The 22,034-nt window shown below is 42.7% G+C and overlaps 1 protein-coding gene across 10 annotated transcripts in view; it reads right to left on the minus strand.

The window, feature by feature from the left end:
- CDK14 (cyclin dependent kinase 14) overlaps positions 1–22,034 on the minus strand; it is a 742,587-nt gene that overhangs the window by 97,882 nt on the left and 622,671 nt on the right. For all 10 annotated transcript variants that reach the window (XR_011382804.1, XM_070058416.1, XM_070058421.1 and 7 more), the window contains 1 exon segment: positions 3,912–4,051. Coding sequence is in view for 9 of the 10 variants with exons in the window: in XM_070058416.1 (XP_069914517.1) it covers positions 3,912–4,051 (140 nt within the window). In the remaining variant the exon portion in view is untranslated.

Genomic DNA, 22,034 nt, shown 5'->3' on the forward strand with positions numbered 1-22,034 from the left:
TATTTTGTTCATTTACTTTGACAAGGGTACTTCAGCCTCAATTATTTATGCAACTTGATAGTATACACAGGAGAATGCCCTGTGGTGGATTTGGGAAAAGTAATGAATTTCTTCTAAATCAGCCTCCGTTTACTTCCTTGCAATTAAATCTTTGTGAAGAAGTGGGTCATGGCTGTTGGGGTTTCGGGACACAGGGCGAATGAGGGGGTGCCACCAGAACCAGCCAGCTTTAGTTGACGGACCCCCAGATACCTGCACTGTTATTCTTCCTACTGCATTATAATTCCTGCTTCCAAGCACACTACACTCACACGTCACTTTGACATTTTGGTGTTATGGAACAGGAGGGCAGGCTTACAGCTTTATGTTGCCTCGGCATCCATTCTGAGTGGAAGCTGGACTTTCTCATATCAGAAGCAGGTCTCAACAGGTCCCAGTTGGACACCCCCGCCCCGCTAGCTCCTTGGTGCAGTCCATCCACTTTATCTGCTCCCTGGGAAGCCAGTGCCTGTGCCACTGAAACTTTTGCCTCCTGGTTCTAAACTCACAAGTCAAATATCACCATTGGGAAACCTGTTTAAATACTGCTCTGGGTTGGCCCACAGTAGTGCCTCCCTCGTTCTGTCTGTCTCTGTCCATTTCTAACTCATTTCTGTATCCAGTCTTCTCCTGGATGGTTTCACTTTCTGCTTTCCTGGACATTGTTTTAAAAAGTGAGGAGGCAGATATGTTTCCCCTGATTTGACAAACAAGTGTTGTTTTTAAAAAGATTTTATTTATTTGAAAGGCAGAGAGAGAGAGAGAAAGAGAGGTCTTCCATCCTCTGGTTCACTCCCCAAAGGGCCGCAACCAGTGGAGCTGGGCCAGGCCAAATCTAGGAACCAGGAGCTTCTTCCAGATCGCCCACGTGGGTGCAGGGGCCCAAGCACTTGGGCCATCTGTTCTGCTGCTCCAGGCACATTTTCAGGGAGCTAATCTGACATGGGATGCCAGCATAGTAGGCAGAGGCTTTAGCCCACTATGCCAACGCTGGCCTCGGCATGTACAATTTTTATGTGAAATTAAAAACTAATTTTTTTAAATGAGGGTGACAGTGCTGTGGACTGAACTGAGTCCACTCCCACACTCCTATGTTGACGCCTAACCCTGCTGTGATGGCATTGCTGTGATGGAGCCCTTGGGAGGTGACTGGACAACAGGAGGTCATGTGCACTGGGCCCTCATGCTGGGATTAGGGGCTCTGTATGAGGAAGAACAGCGAGATTGCTCCCTCTGCACCCAGTAAGGTGGACCAAGAAGCTGGTTGTCAGCTGGCGCAGCACTTGCCAACATCTTGGATTCCTGACTCTCTAGAACTGAAGAACAAACGTGCATTGTTCGTGCCACTCAGCCTATGGCATTTTGCTGCAGTGGTCTGAGCAGACGAATGGGGAGAGTTTCCAGAGACTGATGAGTGGAGACCACACCCTGGTTGCCCAGACAATGCATCCATTAGTCCTGCAGCACTTCCTCCGGGCGGGCGGAGCCCCCTTCCAAACCTCCCTGGGAGGGAAGCACGTGAGGGTTCCCGGCTGCCGCCTCCGCAGATGCTGTACTTAGACAAGACTCTGCGCTACTTGAAACCTAATTTGAAGAATTTCAGCAATTTCTAAATATAGTCTGCCGAATATTAGCCTAGACAACGGAGTCACCAAAGCCAGGCATTTCACTTAAAGGAGCTAATTCCCAAAGTCTCCAAACTCTGGGAATTCTTTGTTTTGTAAACATGTTTACAAGTGCGGCTGCCTTGTTCTAAATGGAAGTGCTCTAGTATTTAATACCGGGGTTGTCCTTTCTTGCGACTGGATTTGTGCTTCATAATGATTATCTTCTAGACACAGAAATAGCATTTCTGTAACTCAAAATTGTTACCGGAGGCATTTAGTAGAGTCTTGCTTTAAAAATATAATGATTTTTCATCTTTATTCTCCCCCCTTCAAAAGGTTTCACCGCTCCTGATGTTTAACGTTATGCAAAGACGTGTTTCTGCCAATGAATATCGCCTTATGGTTATGCTTCTGCAAATAGCCTGCTGTGAGCTGATAAAGGGATTAATGCAGCCAAAATTCTTAATCTGTGAAATTACAAATTAAATTCTCATATTAAAAATACCACCCTGAGGTATTTTTTGTGGTTTTAATTCCCCTCTGGTGTTCTGCATACATTGTGCTCGTTAATGACGGGGACAAGGCTGTCTCCGTTGGCAGCCTGCTACCCAGTGATAATGTGTAGGCATTTACTCACTGATAGAAACTGGATTTAACCACTGGCTGATAAACTAAGTGGCAAGTGGGTAATAAGTCCATATTAACAGAAAAGTGCTACGACAGAATTCAGAATTCACAGACCATCACCATCCTGGCTTAAACTCAATCATGGAGTCGGAAGGGATTGAGATGTCAGCAAGGAGCCTTGATAGCAGGTTACAAGGTACCCTGCATGGGGAAACAAACCAGGTGTTTGTGTGTGAGCCGCTGGAAACCTGCAAGCCTATTTGTAGCATTTTGTCTTTCTCCAGAATAGGAAAATGTGTCGTCCATTCCTTACTTTTCCATAGGGATTTCATCTTTAGTTGTTTTTAAAAACTGGGGATTGCGATTATAGTGGTTATCGTTATGATGATAAACTTTTAGAAAGGAAGGAAGAACATAGTGTAGATGTGGGCTGGGACTACGAAATGTTAGGGAGGATTTGCTGAGCATGAGGGGAGTTGTAGACTGATATATCTGTGGTCACATGAGGGTAAAGAAAGCAACTGGAAACAAATGACAGACACCAAAAACAAAAACAAACAGAAAAACAAAACCAATTTAGAGTATAGGAATAGCCAAAAGTAATTGTCATCCATTATTAAGGAAAATTCTAATACTGGGGGTGGGGGAGATAAGTCTAAATCCAAGAGACTAACCAAATAACTTTATGTCTACTATAAGTGATGTATACCCAAGGATTAAAAAACAAATATTTATGCATATATATATATAATGTTAATTTTTAAAGAATCAGGAAACAGAATGAGAAGTATTTCCAATTGGCGTTTAGAAAGAACATATCATCACTGAACAAAAATATTCCTACTGCAATAGCGTTTTGCAAAATTTCACAAGAATTCTGTTTCACACTTTGGAAGAAAGCTGAGATCCTCCCGTCATAAATCCTTCCCCAAATATTTAAAATGTAATTGAAAAAGGCTGTGTAAATATGAACAGTTTTGTAAAAACAAAACAAAAACCCACCCAGGAATGTGTTTTGTTTTAAAAGATCCAGAGAAGAACTGTCTGTACGAATACCAAGAACATTTGTAGTTAAAATGAATTACATGTCTTCAGTCCTTACATGTCAATTCAGTGCATTAACCAATTGCCAACACTGTGCCTCAGCTCACTGCAGAGCAGCGCTTTTTAAGGTTATTGTTACAACCAAGATGGTCTCTGAGAATCAAACAGAAATGAATCATTTCTCCTCTGTGTACTGCAGCCAGTTTAAAAGTACTGTATGCATAAAGTACTAAATATGTAAATCATATTTTCCCTTTCCTTTATGACTGCTCAGATCGTTTTTGTGGACGCACACATAATCAAATACAAAGATGCACAGCTGCAGACTGCAGAGCAGAGATAGCAAAAAAAAAGGAATCCATTTTCTTCTTGTATCTGGTAAGCTAGCAATTGAATGGCAGGATTCTACTAAATATATATACACAGGACACCCCTCCCCCATTCTCTCTCTCCCCTTCTATTTCTCCCCCACGTTACACCCCCCCATCACACCCTTATGCTTGTGCTTAAATAAATATGTCAGTCTCTCTACGTGCATGCTACATACAGATGCTAAAGTGCTTTGATGGGACATTGCAGATTTGTGATACTCACTATCGGTCAGTTCCCATAGCCGCGGGGGCAGGTCACTGAAATATTCGTGGCTCAAGGCGGCTTGTGCGGATAGCCTGTTCTTTGGGGAACACTGTAGGAGTTTGGAGGCCAGATCCTCTGCATGATTCACGTAGCTGAGCCTAAAGATATAAACAAAAGGAAAAGAGAGAGAGAGAGAGAGAGAGAGAGAGAGAGAGAGAGAAAGAAAGAAATAAGACCAAACAAGAACATGGACCAAATGAGACATAAGGCTTATCGCATTTTTCTGGAGTTCAATTTATTCCTGGCTAGGCAAACAAATTATCTGCTGAGAATAAACAGAAGGTTCTTAGGGCATATGCTACTGCAAACTGACTATTACTCTAGATATCACAGTATCCTTGATTTAAAATATTTCTGCTATAAACAAAGGATTGATACATTCAGAATGGATAAAAGTCAGTCCAAAGGTAGAAAACTGAAGAAGACAATTTATTGAATAGCTGCAATAATTATTGAAAGAATCTATGTACTGCATTCACATCTGGACACTTTTAGAAAAAGTTAATTTCGAATAACTAGGAGAATTAAAATGACACTCCAATTAAATTCTACTAAAGTTACTTTTCCTCTAAGGATTTATATTTTCTGGCACTAAATATAAAATTATAGAAAAAAAGCACCCTGTCAAATATCAACAATCATTACATGAACATACAGGTTAACCTGGAGGGTTTGCTTAAAAGATGGGGAGCTGAATCAATTCAAGATGACCTTTAAAACAACAGTAGATGGAAAGTAGGCATCTCTAGATAAGCCCAGAAGTAGTCTTTCATGTGGTGACAGCTTCACTCAGCCCAGCCAAGCCTTGCTTCTCATAGAATCTTCCTCCTCTCAGAGCAATCCAACATGGATAATCAACATGACCAAGCTAATCATGAAAGTGTTCCTAATTACGGGGGCCATTAATGGATGGCTGCACTGGTGTCAGGCACAGTCCTAGGCCCTTTTCACACCCTCATCTGAATTGCAGTCTGACAAGGCTGGTGAACTCTGCCCATTTAACAGAGGGGAAATCTAAGGGACAGTGAGGCAGGGGTGGCCATGGAGCATTCAGCTGGCCATCCGCTCTGTGAAGGACATCGCCCAGCTGGCTGTCCAGCTCTCTGAGGGGATTCCTGAGTTGCTGCAAGGCAGTGGGACATGTGCAGTGACCCAGAGGCAGCCGCAGGGGCTGAGGGAAAGCTGCATCTGCTGTGGGTATTTTTTTTAAAGCCTTGAAGTTACTAAACACACAATCAGCTGAAAGGCATCTTTCCTCAAGGACCAACAACATTCTCCCCAAGCAGCTCTTTAGCATTGACTTGAAATTGTTATTTTCCAGAGGAGGGATCAGACGCAGAGGAAGGAAAGGTAATAATGAACTTGGGTGGAGTCAGAGAGAGGGAGGAAAGTGAAGGAGAACTTTACTCCAATGACCCAACCGCAGCGACTTGCTCTCCCAATCTTCATATCAAAGTTCTCACAAAGGGGTTCGCCTCAGCAAGCCTGCCTCCTATAAATCAGTTCTAAACATCTCCGCCTGGCAAAGAGGAATCTGTCCACATGAAAAGGAGGCATTCTAAACATTCTAGAGTCTGTTTTACCACCATCCATGTCCCCTTTAAGAACGCACAGGACCATCCAGATTATTCTATTGTTAAAAATATTTACTTTCATTTTATTCGAAAGGGAATGAGGCTGGTTGGGTAGCTATCTTTCATCTGCTGGATCACTCCCAGATGCTGAAGCCAGGAGCCCAGGTCTCACTCTGGGTCTCCAACATGGGTGGCCGGGACCCAACTCCTTTCCTTGAAGCATCATCACCAGGATGCACATTAGCAGGAAGCTGGGACTGGAGTGCAGCCGGGACTCAAACCCAGGCACTCCAATACAGGGAAAAAGGACTAACGTTAACCACCAGAAACATATGCTGTTAACGTTGCATGTACAAGAAGATATACATAGGTGGATATATGTACTTAAATCTATGTAACCGTAAAAGTATAAAACACATGAAATACAAAGCAAGACATAGTATTTTTCTTTCTTATTTTTGTTTTTAAACATTTGTTTATTTCATGTGAAAGGCAGATTCAAAGAGAGAGAGAGAGAGAGAGAGAGAGAGAGAGAGAGGTAGAGGTAGGTAGGTGTTGGGAGGAGGGGGAAAGAGAGGAAGAAAAACTCGCATGCTCTCATGTGCTTGTCTGCTCCCCAAATGCCCAGGAGCCAGGAGCTCAATCCAGGTCTCCCACACGGGTGGCATCACCTGCTTCCCAGGGTGCACATTAGCAGGAAGTTGGAATCAGAAATGGACCCAGGATTCTAATCCAGGCACTCTGTTATGGCAATGTGCTGTCCCAACTGGTATCTTAACTGCCGTGCCAAATGCCAACCCCCAAAACACACTAAATTTTTTTAAAAGATTTTATTTATTTATTTCAAACGTAGAGTTACAGACACAGAGAGGGAGAGACAGAGAGAAAGGTCTTCCATCCACTGGTTCACTCCCCAAATGGCTACAATGGCCAGAGCAGGGCCTATCAGAAGCCAGGAGTCAGGAGATTCTTCTGGGTCTCCACGTGGGTGCAGGGGCCCAAGGACTTGGGCCATCTTCTACTGCTTTCCCAGGCCACAGCAGGGAGCTGGACAGCAAAGAGGAGCAGCCAGCACACGAACCAGTGCCCATATGGGATGCTGGCGCCACGGGCGGAGGCTCAGCCCACTACTGACCCCAGAAACACACTATTTTTGATCTCAGTTTTCTCTACCATAGAACAAGAGTGATGAACCACCTTACACAACTCCAACAACTCCCACTCCCTCCAGCAGTCCCTGAAGCACGGCTTCACTACTGTGAAGAATTACATGTGTTTATAATTGCACCTTTGTTTTGTAATAACATATTTAAAAATTTTTATTAATATAAACAGGACAGATTTAATATATTTCATAGGTTCAATTCTAAAAAGATGACCGTTTTTCTCTCCCTCCTTCTTTCCCTCCCTCAACCCTCCTCTTTCCTTCTTTTCATTAATTTTTACAAAAACATAATTTCAGTCCACTCTATAATCACAGGCTTAATGCACCAGTAACCATAATATTCAGCAAGTAAAAAGTACACAGACCACACTTCCACAGGAATATGGACAAAGGCTAAAACAAAAACCAAATCACAGGATGTCTGTTTTGTTCCTCTACATTTTTTGTCGCTTCTATTTAAAAAGATATATATCTAAAATAAGGAACTCAACAAACTGAGACAGTCTAATTCTTCTCCAATCAATTAATTTTTATTTAATAATGTCAATGAAAGAATCAAGTTTGTATTTGTGATATTCAGTTTTTAGACAATATATGAAATTTTTATATAAAATTTTTAGTCTAGAAATTTTTCTATTCCCTCATTTGCATTTCAAATACTAATTTTATTCCCACTCGACAAATGCACTTTCAATGTGAGTTTTGTCATTGCTAGAAGCACTTCTTTGTTTGATTTGAAAGTCAGAGCGCGAGAGAGAGACAGAAAGAAGGACACCAGCAACATCTTGCACCTGTGGGTTTACTCCCCAAATGCCCACAACAGCCGGGGACTCATGCTGGGTCTCACACACGGGTGGGGACGACTCAACTCCTTGAGCCATCATCACCTGCTGCTTCCCAGGGTATGCACCAGCAGGAAGCTGGATCTGGAGCTGAGGCAGGACTTGATCTTTGGCACTCTGAAATGGGAAGCAGTGGCATAACCCACAGTGCCACAATGTCTACCCCCCAACATAACTTTTTCTAAGCGCAACTTAGAATTTGCTTGAGATATGACACTTCGGGGAATCCATGGATGACAGATATCTTAATTGGCAGTTTTATCTGAAGCCAGAAGTGCACGTTATCAGATTGTTAGAATGACTGTGCTGTTCTCAGTCTCCCATGTGGAAGCAGATCTTCCTCAGGCTTCCCTTGAAAGTCCATCAGTTTTTGCTATCTGTACTGGAAGACTGGATAATTGAATGTCTCCCCGTATAGTACCATTACATGGTTCTGGTCATTGAAATCTTCAATTCTTACATTGTGACCCTCTTTATCATTAATAGAAACTTCTGGGCTAAAGTTCATTTCTTTCACATTAATGTAAGAAACTCAGCTTTCTTTTGTTAAGCACTTGCCTGTCATGTCTTTGTCACCTGCTTACTTTTAATGCTTCATATCTATAATTTAAGGTATTTTTTTCTTAAATATTACATTGCTGGGCTTAATTTTTTATCCAAACAATTTCTGTCTTCAAATAAGAAAGTTCCATCTATTTACATTTTGTGATTATTAATGTGCTGGGACTTGCTGCTATTGGCCTAATTTTGTACTGTTTTATTCTTCTCTATCTTCTTTCTCTCTGCCTGCCTTATTATGGATTGATTTTTAAAATTCAGTATCTCCCACATTCTATTTTAAGAGTTACACACTCAGGGGCTGGCATTGTGGTGTAGCTGGTAAAGCTGCCGCCGGTAACACTGCCATTCCATAGCGGCCCTGGTTCTGTCCTGGCTGCTCTACTTGCAATCTGGATGCTCTGCTTGCAATCCAGCTCCTTGCTAATGACCTTGCTAATGACCTGGGAAAAGAAGTGGAAGATGGCGCAAATGCTTGGGCCCCTGCCACCCACGCGGGAGTCCTGGATGAAGCTCCTGTCCCCTGGCTTCAGCCAGACCCAGCCCTGCCCATGGTAGCCTTCTAGGGAGCGCACCAGCAGAGGGAAGTTCTCTCTCTCCGTTTCTCCCTCTCTCTCTGTTAACTCTGACTTTTAAATAAATAAATAAATTCTTAAAAAAAGGAATTATGCATTCTGCCTTTATGTATGTACTTAGTGATTAACTTTAACTCATTCTTTTAATTTTTCATTTTATCATTTACACAAACTTAGATGTTTCAGCTGTCAGTTTTACAAGCTGGTCCACATGGTCAATTATTCCCTCAAAGAAAAACTTAATCCACACCTTCCAGATAGTATAAATAGAAGGGTGAACTCACTGTAACATATCACTAGTTCATTAATTACATAATAAAACAAACTATGATGTATGCAAATATTAGGTTACACAGCTGAACAAGCAAAAGAAATATTAGATGTCTGCCCAGTTCTTTAACATGGGGTTCATTTCTCTTTTTGAAGAGAGATTGGGAAAAGAGGAGAAAAAAAATCACACCTGAAACAAAAATAGTTGATGAACAACTTCTAACAGATATTTAAAATGACTATAGGATTTTAAGATTAAGAATTCTTTTAACTACAACAACAAAGCACGTCTATCTTAAAAATTTGTAAATTAAAGTGCAAATGTCTGTAGAAGGACATTACTGAAAATGCGTAATAGCTCATCCCCACTCTGTCTTCAGGCCCTCTCTATTTCAAGTTGCACCCAAAAGTGCAAACAATAAATTAACTGCAGACATTTTTGTCTGGAGACCTTAAAGGTACATACTTCTGTGCAACATGGACTTTTTATATAAACTCTTGATTCAACCAGACGTTTCAAAATGGAGGTTTTCATAACAGTACGAAATGAGATTTATACAAAGACATTAAGCAATCATCAAAAGGCCTGGACAAAGCCAACAAAGTCAATGGTTTTACAAATCTGATGAGTAGTTTTAAATGTGGGAGATATAAAGAAGCAAGCATATAACCAAAAAGGTGTGCTACTATCAGTGTTTGAAGTGACCAACGGGGCAAGCCACAGAAGGTCTAGCCTGTCATTCACAGTTCCTGGGATTTAAATTCTGCATGATATCACAGACACACAAGGATTACACTTAGTATCATGGCCATCAATCTCTCTACAGTTCCCATATATTAATAACATTATTGTATGGGAATGGACTGGAAGATGTAACTCAGGCCTTCATGATCTCTGGAAAGATCAACTGATAAAATGGCAAGCACATTTTAAATACCAAACAGAAAGTATCTTTTATTAAGTGTCCAGATAGGTTGACTGTAATCCAAATAATTCCATGAAGATTGAGGCTTATCAATATACCTATGGAAGCTTCATTAGATCTGTCCTTCTCTAAGCCTATATGTGGCCTGACATACATGTTTCTTGGGGTCCTGTCTTAAGTCTCTTTTCCAAGGAAGTAGCATCAGGCAGCCTAGTTTGACTGATGGCAACACTTGTTTCTGTGATTGCCGTCTAGGAGAGGCAGCGATGTGTTAGGGCAGTATTTCCTATAAAAACTGCTTGCCTGTAAAGTTGCACTCCATTTTTGTGTTCTGAACTTGACAGCACCTTCATACTTCATTCTACCATAAATTCACATTACGTCAACAAACACTAGAGCTCTCTCAAGACCAGCAACATAATGACAGCAATTCAACAACCAGGGTCTTACGGGAACTTCGCTGATATAAGACATAACTAGTGACTGACAGTATGGTTAGCGGTCAGTGGACCATCCATTGAAGGCCGATTCAGATTCCAGATGCAGGGCTGGTGCTGTGGTGCAGCAGGTTAAAGGCCCAGCCTGAGGCACCAGCATCCCTTATGGGCACTGGTTTGAGTCCCTGCTGCTCTACTTCCAATCTAGCTCCCTGCTAGTGAGCCTGGGAAAGCTGTAGAGGATGGCCCAAATGCTTGGGCCCCTGTACCCACGTGGGAGACCCAGAAGAAGCTCCTGGCTTCACCCTGGCCATTGCGGCCATTTGGGGAGTGAATCCACAGATGGAAGATCTTTCTGTCTCTACTCTCCCTGTGAATCTGCCTTTCAAATAAACAAAATAAATCTTAAACAAACAAAGAAATAAAGAACCAGATACTTTTTTGTTCCCACATGAGTGGGGTTATAAATTGCTTCCTATTTCCTCGCCTACTGTGGTAACACCATACTTTTAGAGTTACCTTGTACACCCCTTTAAGGTCACACTGGCTGGGTTGTTGTTATGTGTGATTTCATAAGGGTAGACCAGTTCCCTGGAGTCATGATAGGGTTAAGAGCTGCAATTTGAATACAGAACACAGACATGATGTAAAGACAAGGAAGCTGCTTCGGTACCCCACACTTGCCATTCTCAGTGCCTTGGGAATAAAGTTGGGAAAATGAAATGAGCCTCCCAACAGGCAGAGACAATTCTTAACCCTACAATCAACCACAAGGACATCCGTCCCCACCCCCAGCCTCCCACCCCACCCCAGCTCTAGCCATCCAGGTCAGAGTTCTTGCAAAATGCTTCCCTGAGTTGAATTCAATCCTTCCGTGTCCTCGTTAACCCCTCTTGGTGGGAGAGTAATGAATTTCTATAGATCACCTGTCTGCACACAAGTCCTGCTGGGATTCCACAATAATCTCCACTGCCCTTCAGAAACTTGCAAATGTGTGACAAGCGCCACAGGACTCCCCGTCGGAGACAGAGTGGCCTCTCTTGAGGAAGGCTGGCTTAGTGTCTTCTACCACCTCAGATATCAGAAGAAACTTGCATGCTTCCCCTTCACCCTCACTTCTTTAAGTGGATGGCTCCTTACTCCCAGTTAACACTGAGCTTGGAGTTTTACCTTGATTCTCCTGCATACCATTACAAGAACATCAGGCTATGTTAATTCTGAAGACTCTAGCTCTCTCTCTCATGTCACCGTTGCTTAGTGTTTTACTTCTACTTCCTATGCTTCTTCAGGGCACACTGTAGACATTGTTATTACTAATTTACTTATCCAGGCTTACTAACTGATGTAATCATCTTTCTTCCCATGTTCCAGACACTCCTTCCCTGATTATTATTTGTTTTAATTTGAAGGAGAAACTATACAAGTTCTTTCCATAAGGATCACTTGGTGGTAGGTAAATTCTCTTGGTTTTGTTTTCATATACAACAGTAGTTTGGTTGGGTATATAATTCTGCAGCCAAGTTCCAGGCATTTCCCCAAGCCCTTTGAAGATATAATTTCACAGGCATCTGTTCTTGCTGCCTCTGTCCCTTCTCTTCCTCTCCAGAGTTCTGCAATTGCAGTGTAAGGTGTGCTTTTTATTTCGTTGTGTTCCCTAAACTTGAGTTTTGTGTACTTCATCAACTCTAGAAAAAAATCCCATTCATTACCTTTTGAATCTTTTCTTTCCACAATTCTCTTTCTTCTCTCATCTTGTAGCTCTAACACAGTGAGTCTTCGCTGCTCCACGTTTTCCACCCACTAGTCCCTCAGTTCCCCATCCTGGGTAACTACTAGAGTCATCTTCCAGTTCAACTTCTTCTCCAGTCAGTTCCATCCATTACGCTCTTTATCCTGTCCATTTGTTTTCATAAGTTCTAATTCCTTGGCAAATTTACCTGTTCAATTTTGATGGTCTGTTGCTCAAGTTTTTAGCTTGATCATGTCTTTGTTTACAACATTTGAAACACAGCTATATGTCTGATAACTTCCAATATTTGAAATTCTGGTTGACGGGAGAGTTCCATTTTGTTGTTTACGCTACTGACAATGGCTCTTCCTCACGGGTGTGATAATTCCGAGTTGTGAGCTCATGCTGAGCGAATGTTAATTTACGGGAATCCTAAGGGGCGTGGACTGAGCAAGTGTTTCTCCAGTGGAATTTTCTCTTGCTTCTGCCAAGCGCCCTGAGGCTCTCTCAACACCTCGGCACTCCAAGTCCTGGCTTCTGAGATCATGTGGGCCGCGTAAATGTAAGCCTCAACCTGCTGGGACTCTCAGGGAGGCTGCTCATCCCCGTTCAGATGAAAGGCTGGTGCGAACAGTTGTCCCTCGGTTTCTCTTTGCTGGAAGCGGATCATCTCCCTCCCTAGTCTGTTACCGAGGCTGACTTACATGGACTGTGTTTTGAGCCCCAGCCCCCCCCCCCCCCCATGTAGAGATTCTCAGATCCAGAGCCTTACCTTTCCCAGGCCAAGCCTTGTTTCCTGCTTTAGACACAACTCCAGGGCAGCTGTAACTTGAGCACTTGCTCATGGCTCTGGCTTCCTGTCTTTTCATTCTTGGCCCTACCAGAGAGTTCACTTATTTTCTTCTTGGTTCAGCTGTGTGTTTGAAAGGATATGCTTGTTGTATTTTGTCCAGCATTTCAGGTGATTGATAGCTAGTGGTAGAAGAGACATTTTCCCCCTACCAGTGTATATTCCTAATTTGCACGATTTAATTAGTTACCATAAAATCATGTACATTTACAAAATTTTGTTCTTAACTCCTGCAATTATCACCAAACCAGTGTTGTTTCTCACCCTGCTCCCAGTCCCTTGAAAGTAATTCTGTTAGGTCAGCTGTACTTGGTCACAAGAACTACCTCCTTAAAACTGATTTAGACTACTGTTTCTTCAACACATAACTTTCAGATGAATTCCCAAATGCATTTTCCCAGGTGAAAAAGGACAGACATATATTATTACTATATATAGAATATGAATAATATATATGAATAATACATGGATATATATTATTCCTTACATGTATGAATATATACATAGATTCTTCCCTGCACAAAAATACACATATTCTTCTTCACTTAGGATAATGCATTTCACACACACACACACATTCTATTTATGTGACATCCTGGAAAAGCCAAGATGATAGGAGCAGAAAGCTGATTAGTGTTTGCTTCATGCTGGAAGGAGGGTTTGAGAGAGTAACAAAGGAGAAATGGCAAAATCTTCTTGGGTTGCTCTACATCTTGACCAAGGAGGACAGAAACTGGGCCATGTGCGAGGGGAGGGTCAGAGGGATGGTCAAGGGAACTCGGCAGAGGGTGTAACTGAGAGAGGTTGGTGCTGAAGATCGCTTACAAGGAACAGGCAGCCATGAAGGGTGGACAGCTGTTCTCTGAATGGATGAAGCTGGGACTCCCATGTCTTAGGGGGACCTCCAATGCGGCCTCCAGGGGTATTTCAGCAGACGGGGAGATGTTGCTGCCAGGGGACTGATATTTTGATTTTAGAGCAAGACCTCAGGTCACCAAGTGGAGATCTGCCTGAGGCTGCTGGAACCGTGCCCATCAGGTCAGTGAGGGTGCACTCAGGGAGCCTCCATGTCCATGCAAGGTCACATAATCCTGGCAGGTTACGTAGGACAAGAGACTGGTATGTTCCTTCCACCTTCATTTCTTAAAAAAAAAAAAGGTGTGGTTTGATGTTTGTGAAAACTCCTTGGGAAAAACACCCAAGATATTTTAAAATTATAAATCTGATGACAAGAGATAAACAATCCTTACTGAATTCAGAGTGTGTGGAGAGAATCTTACATCAAGAATAACTTTCAAACAAATGCTTTTAACATGGTGAAAAGACTGTTATGCTGCTATTCTAATGATAATGAATTTTCTGCATTTTCCAGGTCCTTATCCATGAACACATCAATACAAATACAAACACACACACACACACACACACACACTCTTTACCTGCATTTTTTTAAGTATGAGAGAAGATAACACGAATCATGCAAACAGCCTTAAACCATGCACATACTACAGGATATTCTCTTTATTGCTCGCTCAGGTCAGTTTCTGCACTGTAGAAATGAGAAGCATGGAATCGACGGTCTTTAAGGGTTGTTCTAGATCTAACACGACAATCATCCATTCCAGAAAGCACCTGTCTGTGCGGCAGGAGCATTGAGGTGGCCCAGCTGCACTGGCAGGCCAGTGCCACCTAAGGCATCCACCCGCTTCCACCACAGACGAGATCCAAATGCTTCTCACTTCCCTTCACTCAACCTTGTAGCGGACTGCTTCACATGCTCACCCACGTCACCCAGACCCTTTGAAAACAGATGAACGCAGAGCAAGGCAAATTCAGAGTCCGTTCCCGGATGAAAGACGGCTGTCAAAGTTGGGCAAAGAGGAGAGCACAGAAAGTGGAGGGCCCACCGTGCGGGTTCAGGAAAGAGGAGGAAGACAGCTGCTGCCTGCACAAGGCGGGGAAGGCCACTTCTCGCACGACACGGTTCCAGGAGCAGCGTGGGACACAACCTCTGCCAGTCGCCTGCATGTGCACCTGAGGACTGGGCCCGTCACAGTGATGCCTTCAGAGGTTTTACCTTGCCCAAGAAGCAAGAAACAATCGGTTTTGAGCAAAAACATCTTCAGTTCAAGTCCTGGTCCTTAAAGAATTCCTTCAAAATCTACATCGCCTGCAGGATGTCATTCTTGTCCCCACAGTGGGAAGGAACTTGGTCTTTGCCATTTTTAAAGTTACTTTATAAGCCAGACGGCTCGCCTTTTGTTTTGTTTTACACTGTGGTTCTAGAAGACTCCTCTACAACTGATGATACATCTGCTTAGGGGAACAACTCAGGAAGGTTACTTTAGTTCCCAAGGGTTGACTTTTAAATACCTCCATAAAGAGGCTTCACTGGGATTCATCAGCATTTTAGCTTATGAATGCTGAACATAAAGAGTAGAGGTATAGCATGCTAATTTACTTAGGCCATGCAACAGCGATACTGAACTCCATATAAAGGTTTAAAAGGAAATAGATGTTCTGGGATATTCCTGCGTTGTTTTCTAGATGGCTAGTGATAGAATTACAAACGCAGAAGGGTGGGGTGGGGGGCTACATCTGAGGCAAACAGCGTGCTTTTTCTCCCAAAGGGCAGCAGCAGAATAACCTAGAGAAAGCGAAGGGAGAGTCTCTAGTCACCCTCCTCACTGTCATCCTCTTCACCAAGCAAAGCCGGAGGGCCTGGATCCTTTCACTTGTCAAGAGTTCATGGCCGCTGGTCACTGGATCAACCGTCTTCTGATCAAAGCTTTTGCTTTACAGCGAGCATGATGGCTATAAAACCACTTTATTTATTTATTTATTTTTAGAAAGTGTCTTGTTTTTAGAAAATAGGATTAAATTTATTCAATTTGCAGAAGTGTCAGGAGTTGGTCCAGTAGAGTATGTTCCAGTCTCTACCGCTGGCGTAAATGTTTGGGGGACAATAGCGACGAACATAAGGGAAGATTTAGGCCTGCACAGTGAACTTCTCAACCCCAGGTGCTGTGCATTGAAGCGAAGGGCAAGGCTCTTGGTTACCTGAACAACGAGGACCCACGGTTGGTGAACACTGGGACTTTCTTTGTCAACACACTGCTTACAAAATAATAATCAACAATAACAATGAGATTCCTCCCCCTCAAGGCAACCAGACCTCATTTTTATTTTAGTTTCCAGAAATAAATAGGTGGTAGATTTTAGTGCATAGAAAACTACTCAGTGTCATTTGTTTATTCTAATGGAACTGTTCAATGCCACTCCCTGGCAAACACTTTCCCTGTAATGGTCAGCTCACCTAACTGCCAATGCTATATAATGACAACACCACTTGTAGGTGGCTCTCCACTTTATAAAATGTCCTCAGATTTAACTTGCTCCAGATGATCAAAGAGTCGTACCTAGAAAACAGAGAGAATCGAGATTTCTGACTCCTAAATCTCAGTGTCCAAAGATTTATGCTGCGACAAGGATACAACAAGATGAATGCTGCCCATTTGGTAAAGGGGTCATTGGGCTAGAGTTAGAGTTTTCCTTTAGGACATTTTACATTTTTCTGTTTCTCTCTCTTCCCTTAACTCTGAACCGTACTGCAGTATAGACTATCCTTTCTAGATTCCACTGTCCTGTATTAAATACAGAAACCAGGAGAGCTCAGCGTTAACGTGGGAGATGAATAATCCCCTAAGTCAGTCACATGGATCCACACTGCTGGGTCTCCCTTTTGGCTCAAACCTTGTTCAACACACAGCTGCCCTTGCCGTCAGCTCTAGTTGGTGGAAATGCGCACACGGCACTGAACAGCCCCCAGCAAGGTCTGAAGGAACCATGTTTTTGAAGGTGCTGACATTCCCAAGGCTACCCCAAACTACATGAAGTGAACTTAAGAAAGGAAAATAGTACACTCTTCTTTGGATTTCAGAGCTTAGGTTCATAATATTAACCCCAAATTTCCCAGCCTTGATATTATTTATTATTATTTTCTACCCTTCCTGGGAAAACGAGTGTATATATCAAATGTTGGAACTTATTCTGAAATGAAATAAAAGGTGATCTAGCTTTTAAAAAATGGTTAACTTAGGGCATAATTATATTAGTCTTTTCCATGTACTGATATGAAGCTATTTAAATTTCATAAATCCACTGTAGATTTTATCATAAAATATTCAGAGTAAAGTTAATACAAGTGAACCTCATGTTATAGTCTTTTTGCTTATGTATTTTTTTAATTTAATTTAATTTTTTTAAATTTTTCTGACAGGCAGAGTGGACAGTGAGAGAGACAGAGAGAAAGTTCCTCCTTTTCCGTTGGTTCACCCCCTAATGGCTGCTGTGGCCGGCACACCACACTGATCCGAAGGCAGGAGCCAGGTGCTTCTCCTGGTCTCCCATAGGGTGCAGGGCCGAAGTACTTGGGCCATCCTCCACTGCCCTCCCTGGCCACAGCAGAGAGCTGGCCTGGAAGAGGGGCAACTGGGACAGAATCCGGCACCCCAACCGGGACTAGAACCCGGTGTGCCGGCGCTGCAGGCAGAGGATTAGCCTAGTGAGCCGCGGTGTCGGCCTTATGTATTTATTTTATAGATATATTTTATTTATTTGAAAGACAGAGTTGCAGAGAGAGGTAGAGATATAGAGAGGTCTTCCATCCACTGGTACACTCTCCAAATGGCCACAACGGCCAGAGCTGAGCTGATCTGAAGCCAGGAGCTTCTTCAAGCACTTGGACCATACTCAGCTGTTTTCTCAGGTGTATTAGCAGGGAGCTGGATTGGAAGTGGAGCAGCTGCGACTCAAACTGGCACCCATATGAGATGCCAGCACTGCAGGCCAGGGCTTTAACCCACTGTGCCACAGCACCAGCCCCTATAGTCTTTTTAATAAGAACACTTGTACATTTAAACTCATTTTCACTTTACCACAAAAGTAGATCACCTTTCCATTCTACCTGTTTTTGGGGCATAATCAATGAACCATTTCATTACATTGTTTTTATAGAAATTCCACTTTAATGTATTTTCCAATTCCTCTCCAATGCCTAAGGGCAGTGGCTTTTTTGTCAAATTTTGTTTTCATAAATTACATAAACCATTATAGCTCATGAATATTTAATTCATAATTTGATATGTCTATGTAGTATTATTTTTAAAGCTTTTTTATTATTTTATTTTTATTTTTAAAATTATTTGACAGGTAGAGTTACAGAGAGTGAGAGAGACAGAGAGAAAGGTCTTCCTTCCATTGGTTCACCCCCCAAATGGCTGCTATGGCCAGCGCTGCACTGATCCGAAGCCAGGAGCCAGGTGCTTCTTCCTGGTCTCCCACATGGGTGCAGGGCGCAAGGACTTGGGCCATCCTACACTGCCTTCCCAGGCCACAGCAGAGGGAGGGACTGGAAGAGGAGCAACCAGGACTAGAACCTGGCACCCATATGGGATGCTGGCGCCGCAGGCGGAGGATTAACCAAGTGAGCCACGGTGCCGGCCCCAATTTTTAAAAATTACTCTATGAGGGACCAGCACTGTGGTAGAGCAGGTTGAACTGCTATCTGCAGTGCCCACATTCCATATGGGCACTGGTTTGTGTTCTGGTTACTCCTCTTCCCATCTAGCTCCCTGTTAATGTGCCTGGGAAAGCAGTGGGAAATGGCCCAAGTGCTTTGGTCTTTCACCTACGTGGGAGACCCTGATGGCAGTGCCAGCTCTTGGCTTTGGCTTGGTTTTGCCCTGGCTGTTGTGGCCATCTGGGGAGTGAACCAGCAGACAGAAGGTCAATCTCTCTCTGTAATTCTGCTTTCAAATAAAATGAATAAACCTTTAAAAAATTACTCTGTGGTCTGTCCAAGCTTTCTAAACATTAATATTTTTCCATACAGAACAGCACAAACTTATCAGCCATTACACTTGTATCTCAGTGATGTTATAGAAAGATGGCTATATTTAGTACAGCAGCAGTTACTCGATTATGTAATTGTCAAATACATTAACAATGAAGTTAGCAGCAGAAGGAACACCAAGAGTTACTTTTCAAACTTCTCACTGGAGGGCAAGAGAAAAAATGGACAAATTTCATTTCAGCCAAAGAAAATAAAAATATGTTCGGTATAATAATTAACCCTGTAATTAAAAGGCTTTCAGGACACTTAAAGGAAAATTCTGAACTCACAAGTCAGTTGCAGGATACCCTCAAACCCCAAAGAATCGCAATCAACTGAACTGATTTCCACCTTCCTGGTGTTTTAACTCACAGTTATATCTGATCCCAGACACTACGTAAACCTTCCTGCCCTGGATGGAATTCCACTGTTAACTCGAGGACACCAGGCCAGTCAGTGCCTTCCTGACTTCTGGTACAGTGCAGGGCAAAATTAGTAGCCCACTCCCACTTCCCAGGGCTGCCACGAAGCTTGGCCTTTTACTGTGGTAACTTGCTTGATTATTAATATTATTATTTCACCAGTTTTTTAAAACATTTTAAGGAAATAGCCAAGAATGAAGCAAGTAAATTGTTAGTAAATGTTATACTCCTGTGCTTCTGCTGATACCTGTACTATTTAGAGAATAAACTATTCCCCAATATTCCTGAATTCACAGTGGTTGATTAAAGCACTGTTTCATTTGAAATGGACAACTCTCATTTCTGATGATAAAACACTGAATCAGAAGTTTAAACCCAAATAGTCACTTGTGGGGAAAAGAAAAATCAACTCATATTAAATGGCAGGCATGGCTTTTGTTTCAGAAAGATAAATATTTAGTCCAAGTTTCATGGACAGTGTGAAAAAAAAATTTATGAAAAAAGGCAATGAAGCGGCACGCAGCTCATCAGTACGTCTGCAGGTCAGTAAGTGGACTTGGTGGCAACGGTCCTTTCCGAGCCTTTCACTCTCCGGGAGCCCTAGAGGAATCACAAATCCCATCCCCAGAGGCAGGTCTGGAAGGCTGGTGCCGGCTGCACTGCAATGGAATGGTGCGTCTTTGGACAGTAAACAGTGCTAAAAATAGCTCCTGAAAGGCATCATTTTGTGTGATATTATTTCACTAAAAGAGAAGAAAAACTAGATCTTTAATCCTGAACCAAACCTCTTCAAAGTTTATGTTCTCAATAAACCTTTCACTGAGGACTGAAAATATAACTTAGTAATGCAATAAAGGCCCTAACAAATAGATCAGATTTTTCACTTAATGCTTTTTACAGGCTTAAACCAAATGGAGTGAAAGGGAATCACCTTTTACAGTCAGACTCCTACAGGAAGAATGCCTTGCCGTCATGCTTTTAAAGAAGGCCTGGTGAATCTATATCAACTTTGCTGAATCTTGGGGCATGATAAAAGGAAGAAAAATAGCAGCACAGTTAACATTCCACAGAACTCTCTCTTCACGTATTTATTTCCTTTCAGACTGGACATGATCCAAGATAATAAGAAAAATGTAAAAAGCAACATTTACATTTTTTAAGGCAAAAGATATATAGTTTAGCACTCTATGCTGATATAGAAGAGATAATGTGTCCTTGCCCTTTAAAAAATTGGTTTGTAGATTAAAGCTATCAAATGGCTAGGATGGAGAAAATCACCAAAAATAGAGCTCCCACTTAAATCAAAATGAAAGAAAATTCAGTTAGGTTGGAAGCCATGGGTTACTGAAGTTAGTTCAAAGGAAATGAAGAATTTTCTGGGGATTAATTTCAGCTTCTTTATCTTATTTTTTTTTTAATTTTTATTTTTTTGACAGGCAGAGTGGACAGTGAGAGAGAGAGACAGAGAGAAAGGTCTTCCTTTGCCGTTGGTTCACCCTCCAATGGCCGCCGCGGCCAGCGCACTGTGGCCGGCGCACCGCGCTGATCCAAAGGCAGGAGCCAGGTACTTCTCCTGGTCTCCCATGGGGTGCAGGGCCCAAGTACTTGGGCCATCCTCCACTGAACTCCCGGGCCACAGCAGAGAGCTGGCCTGGAAGAGGGGCAACCGGGACAGAATCCGGCACCCCGACCGGGACTAGAACCCGGTGTGCCGGTGCCGCAAGGCGGAGGATTAGCCTAGTGAGCCACGGAGCCGGCCAACTTCTTTATCTTATGATATTGTATCTGTAATTTGAAAATACATGATTTGATTATGATGCGAAGAGATATTGTGTTTACATATAAAGAAAGAATTGGTTTAAGACTGTTGAATAGCTATGTGTCCTCTACAAGACGGAAAGAAAAATCAAAATCCCTTCTAAAGCTTATAGGTCTGCAAGGAACCGCCTATCAATCTTCCCTGCCACACAAGGTCTCCCAGTCTGCACACTGGAGAACGACCTGTTGAAGTATCTGCTCTCCTACCATGAACACAGAACAGCCACCACTCAGGAGGTGGAACCCTGATTCTGAATACTGTGTCCTACAAGGTATACAAACGGGAAGGGAACACTTATTAAGTGCCAGAGACTTCCCCCAGATTGTCTCCATTATTCTACACACGCAGCAGAGCTGATCATCAGGATTCCACTCTGCAGAGGGAGTGAGCCTCAGACAGCAGGGATAAGGCGACGCCAAGTGTGGTATGCACCTCAATGCTGGAGCTCTCTTTTCTGTGTCATCCCATCTAAAGCCTTTATAGTTTATTTCTCACTTTAAAAGACATGATCAAGCTATAACATTTAGAAAATCTTGAAAAGTATAAAGAAAATAAAACATTGCATGTGTCTAATCCAGAGATCATGATTTTTAATCAATTAGATATCCTATAGGACTTCAAAAAGTTCATGGAAGATGGGATTAACAGATATTCACTGTGCGGGCCAGCGCTGTGGCATAGTGGGTAAAGCGCCACATGGGCGCCGGTTCGAGAGCTGGCTGCTCCAATTCCGATCCAGCTCTCTGCTATAGCCTGGGAAAGCAGTAGAAGATGGCCCAAGTCCTTGGGCCCCTGCACCCATGTAGGAGACCTAGAGGAAGCTCCTGGATCCTGGCTTCAGATTGGCACAGTTCTGGACATTGCAGCCAACTGGGGAGTGAACTAGCGGATGGAAGACTTCTCTCTCTCTCTGGCTCTCCTTCTCTCTCTCTGTGTAACTCTGACTTTCAAATAAATAAATAAATAAATCTTTCAAAAATAAAGAGGTATTCATTGTAGTGCAAAATAATTTGAAAATCCA

This window comes from Oryctolagus cuniculus, chromosome 16 (assembly GCF_964237555.1).
Source record: "Oryctolagus cuniculus chromosome 16, mOryCun1.1, whole genome shotgun sequence".
Lineage (NCBI taxonomy): Eukaryota > Metazoa > Chordata > Mammalia > Lagomorpha > Leporidae > Oryctolagus > Oryctolagus cuniculus.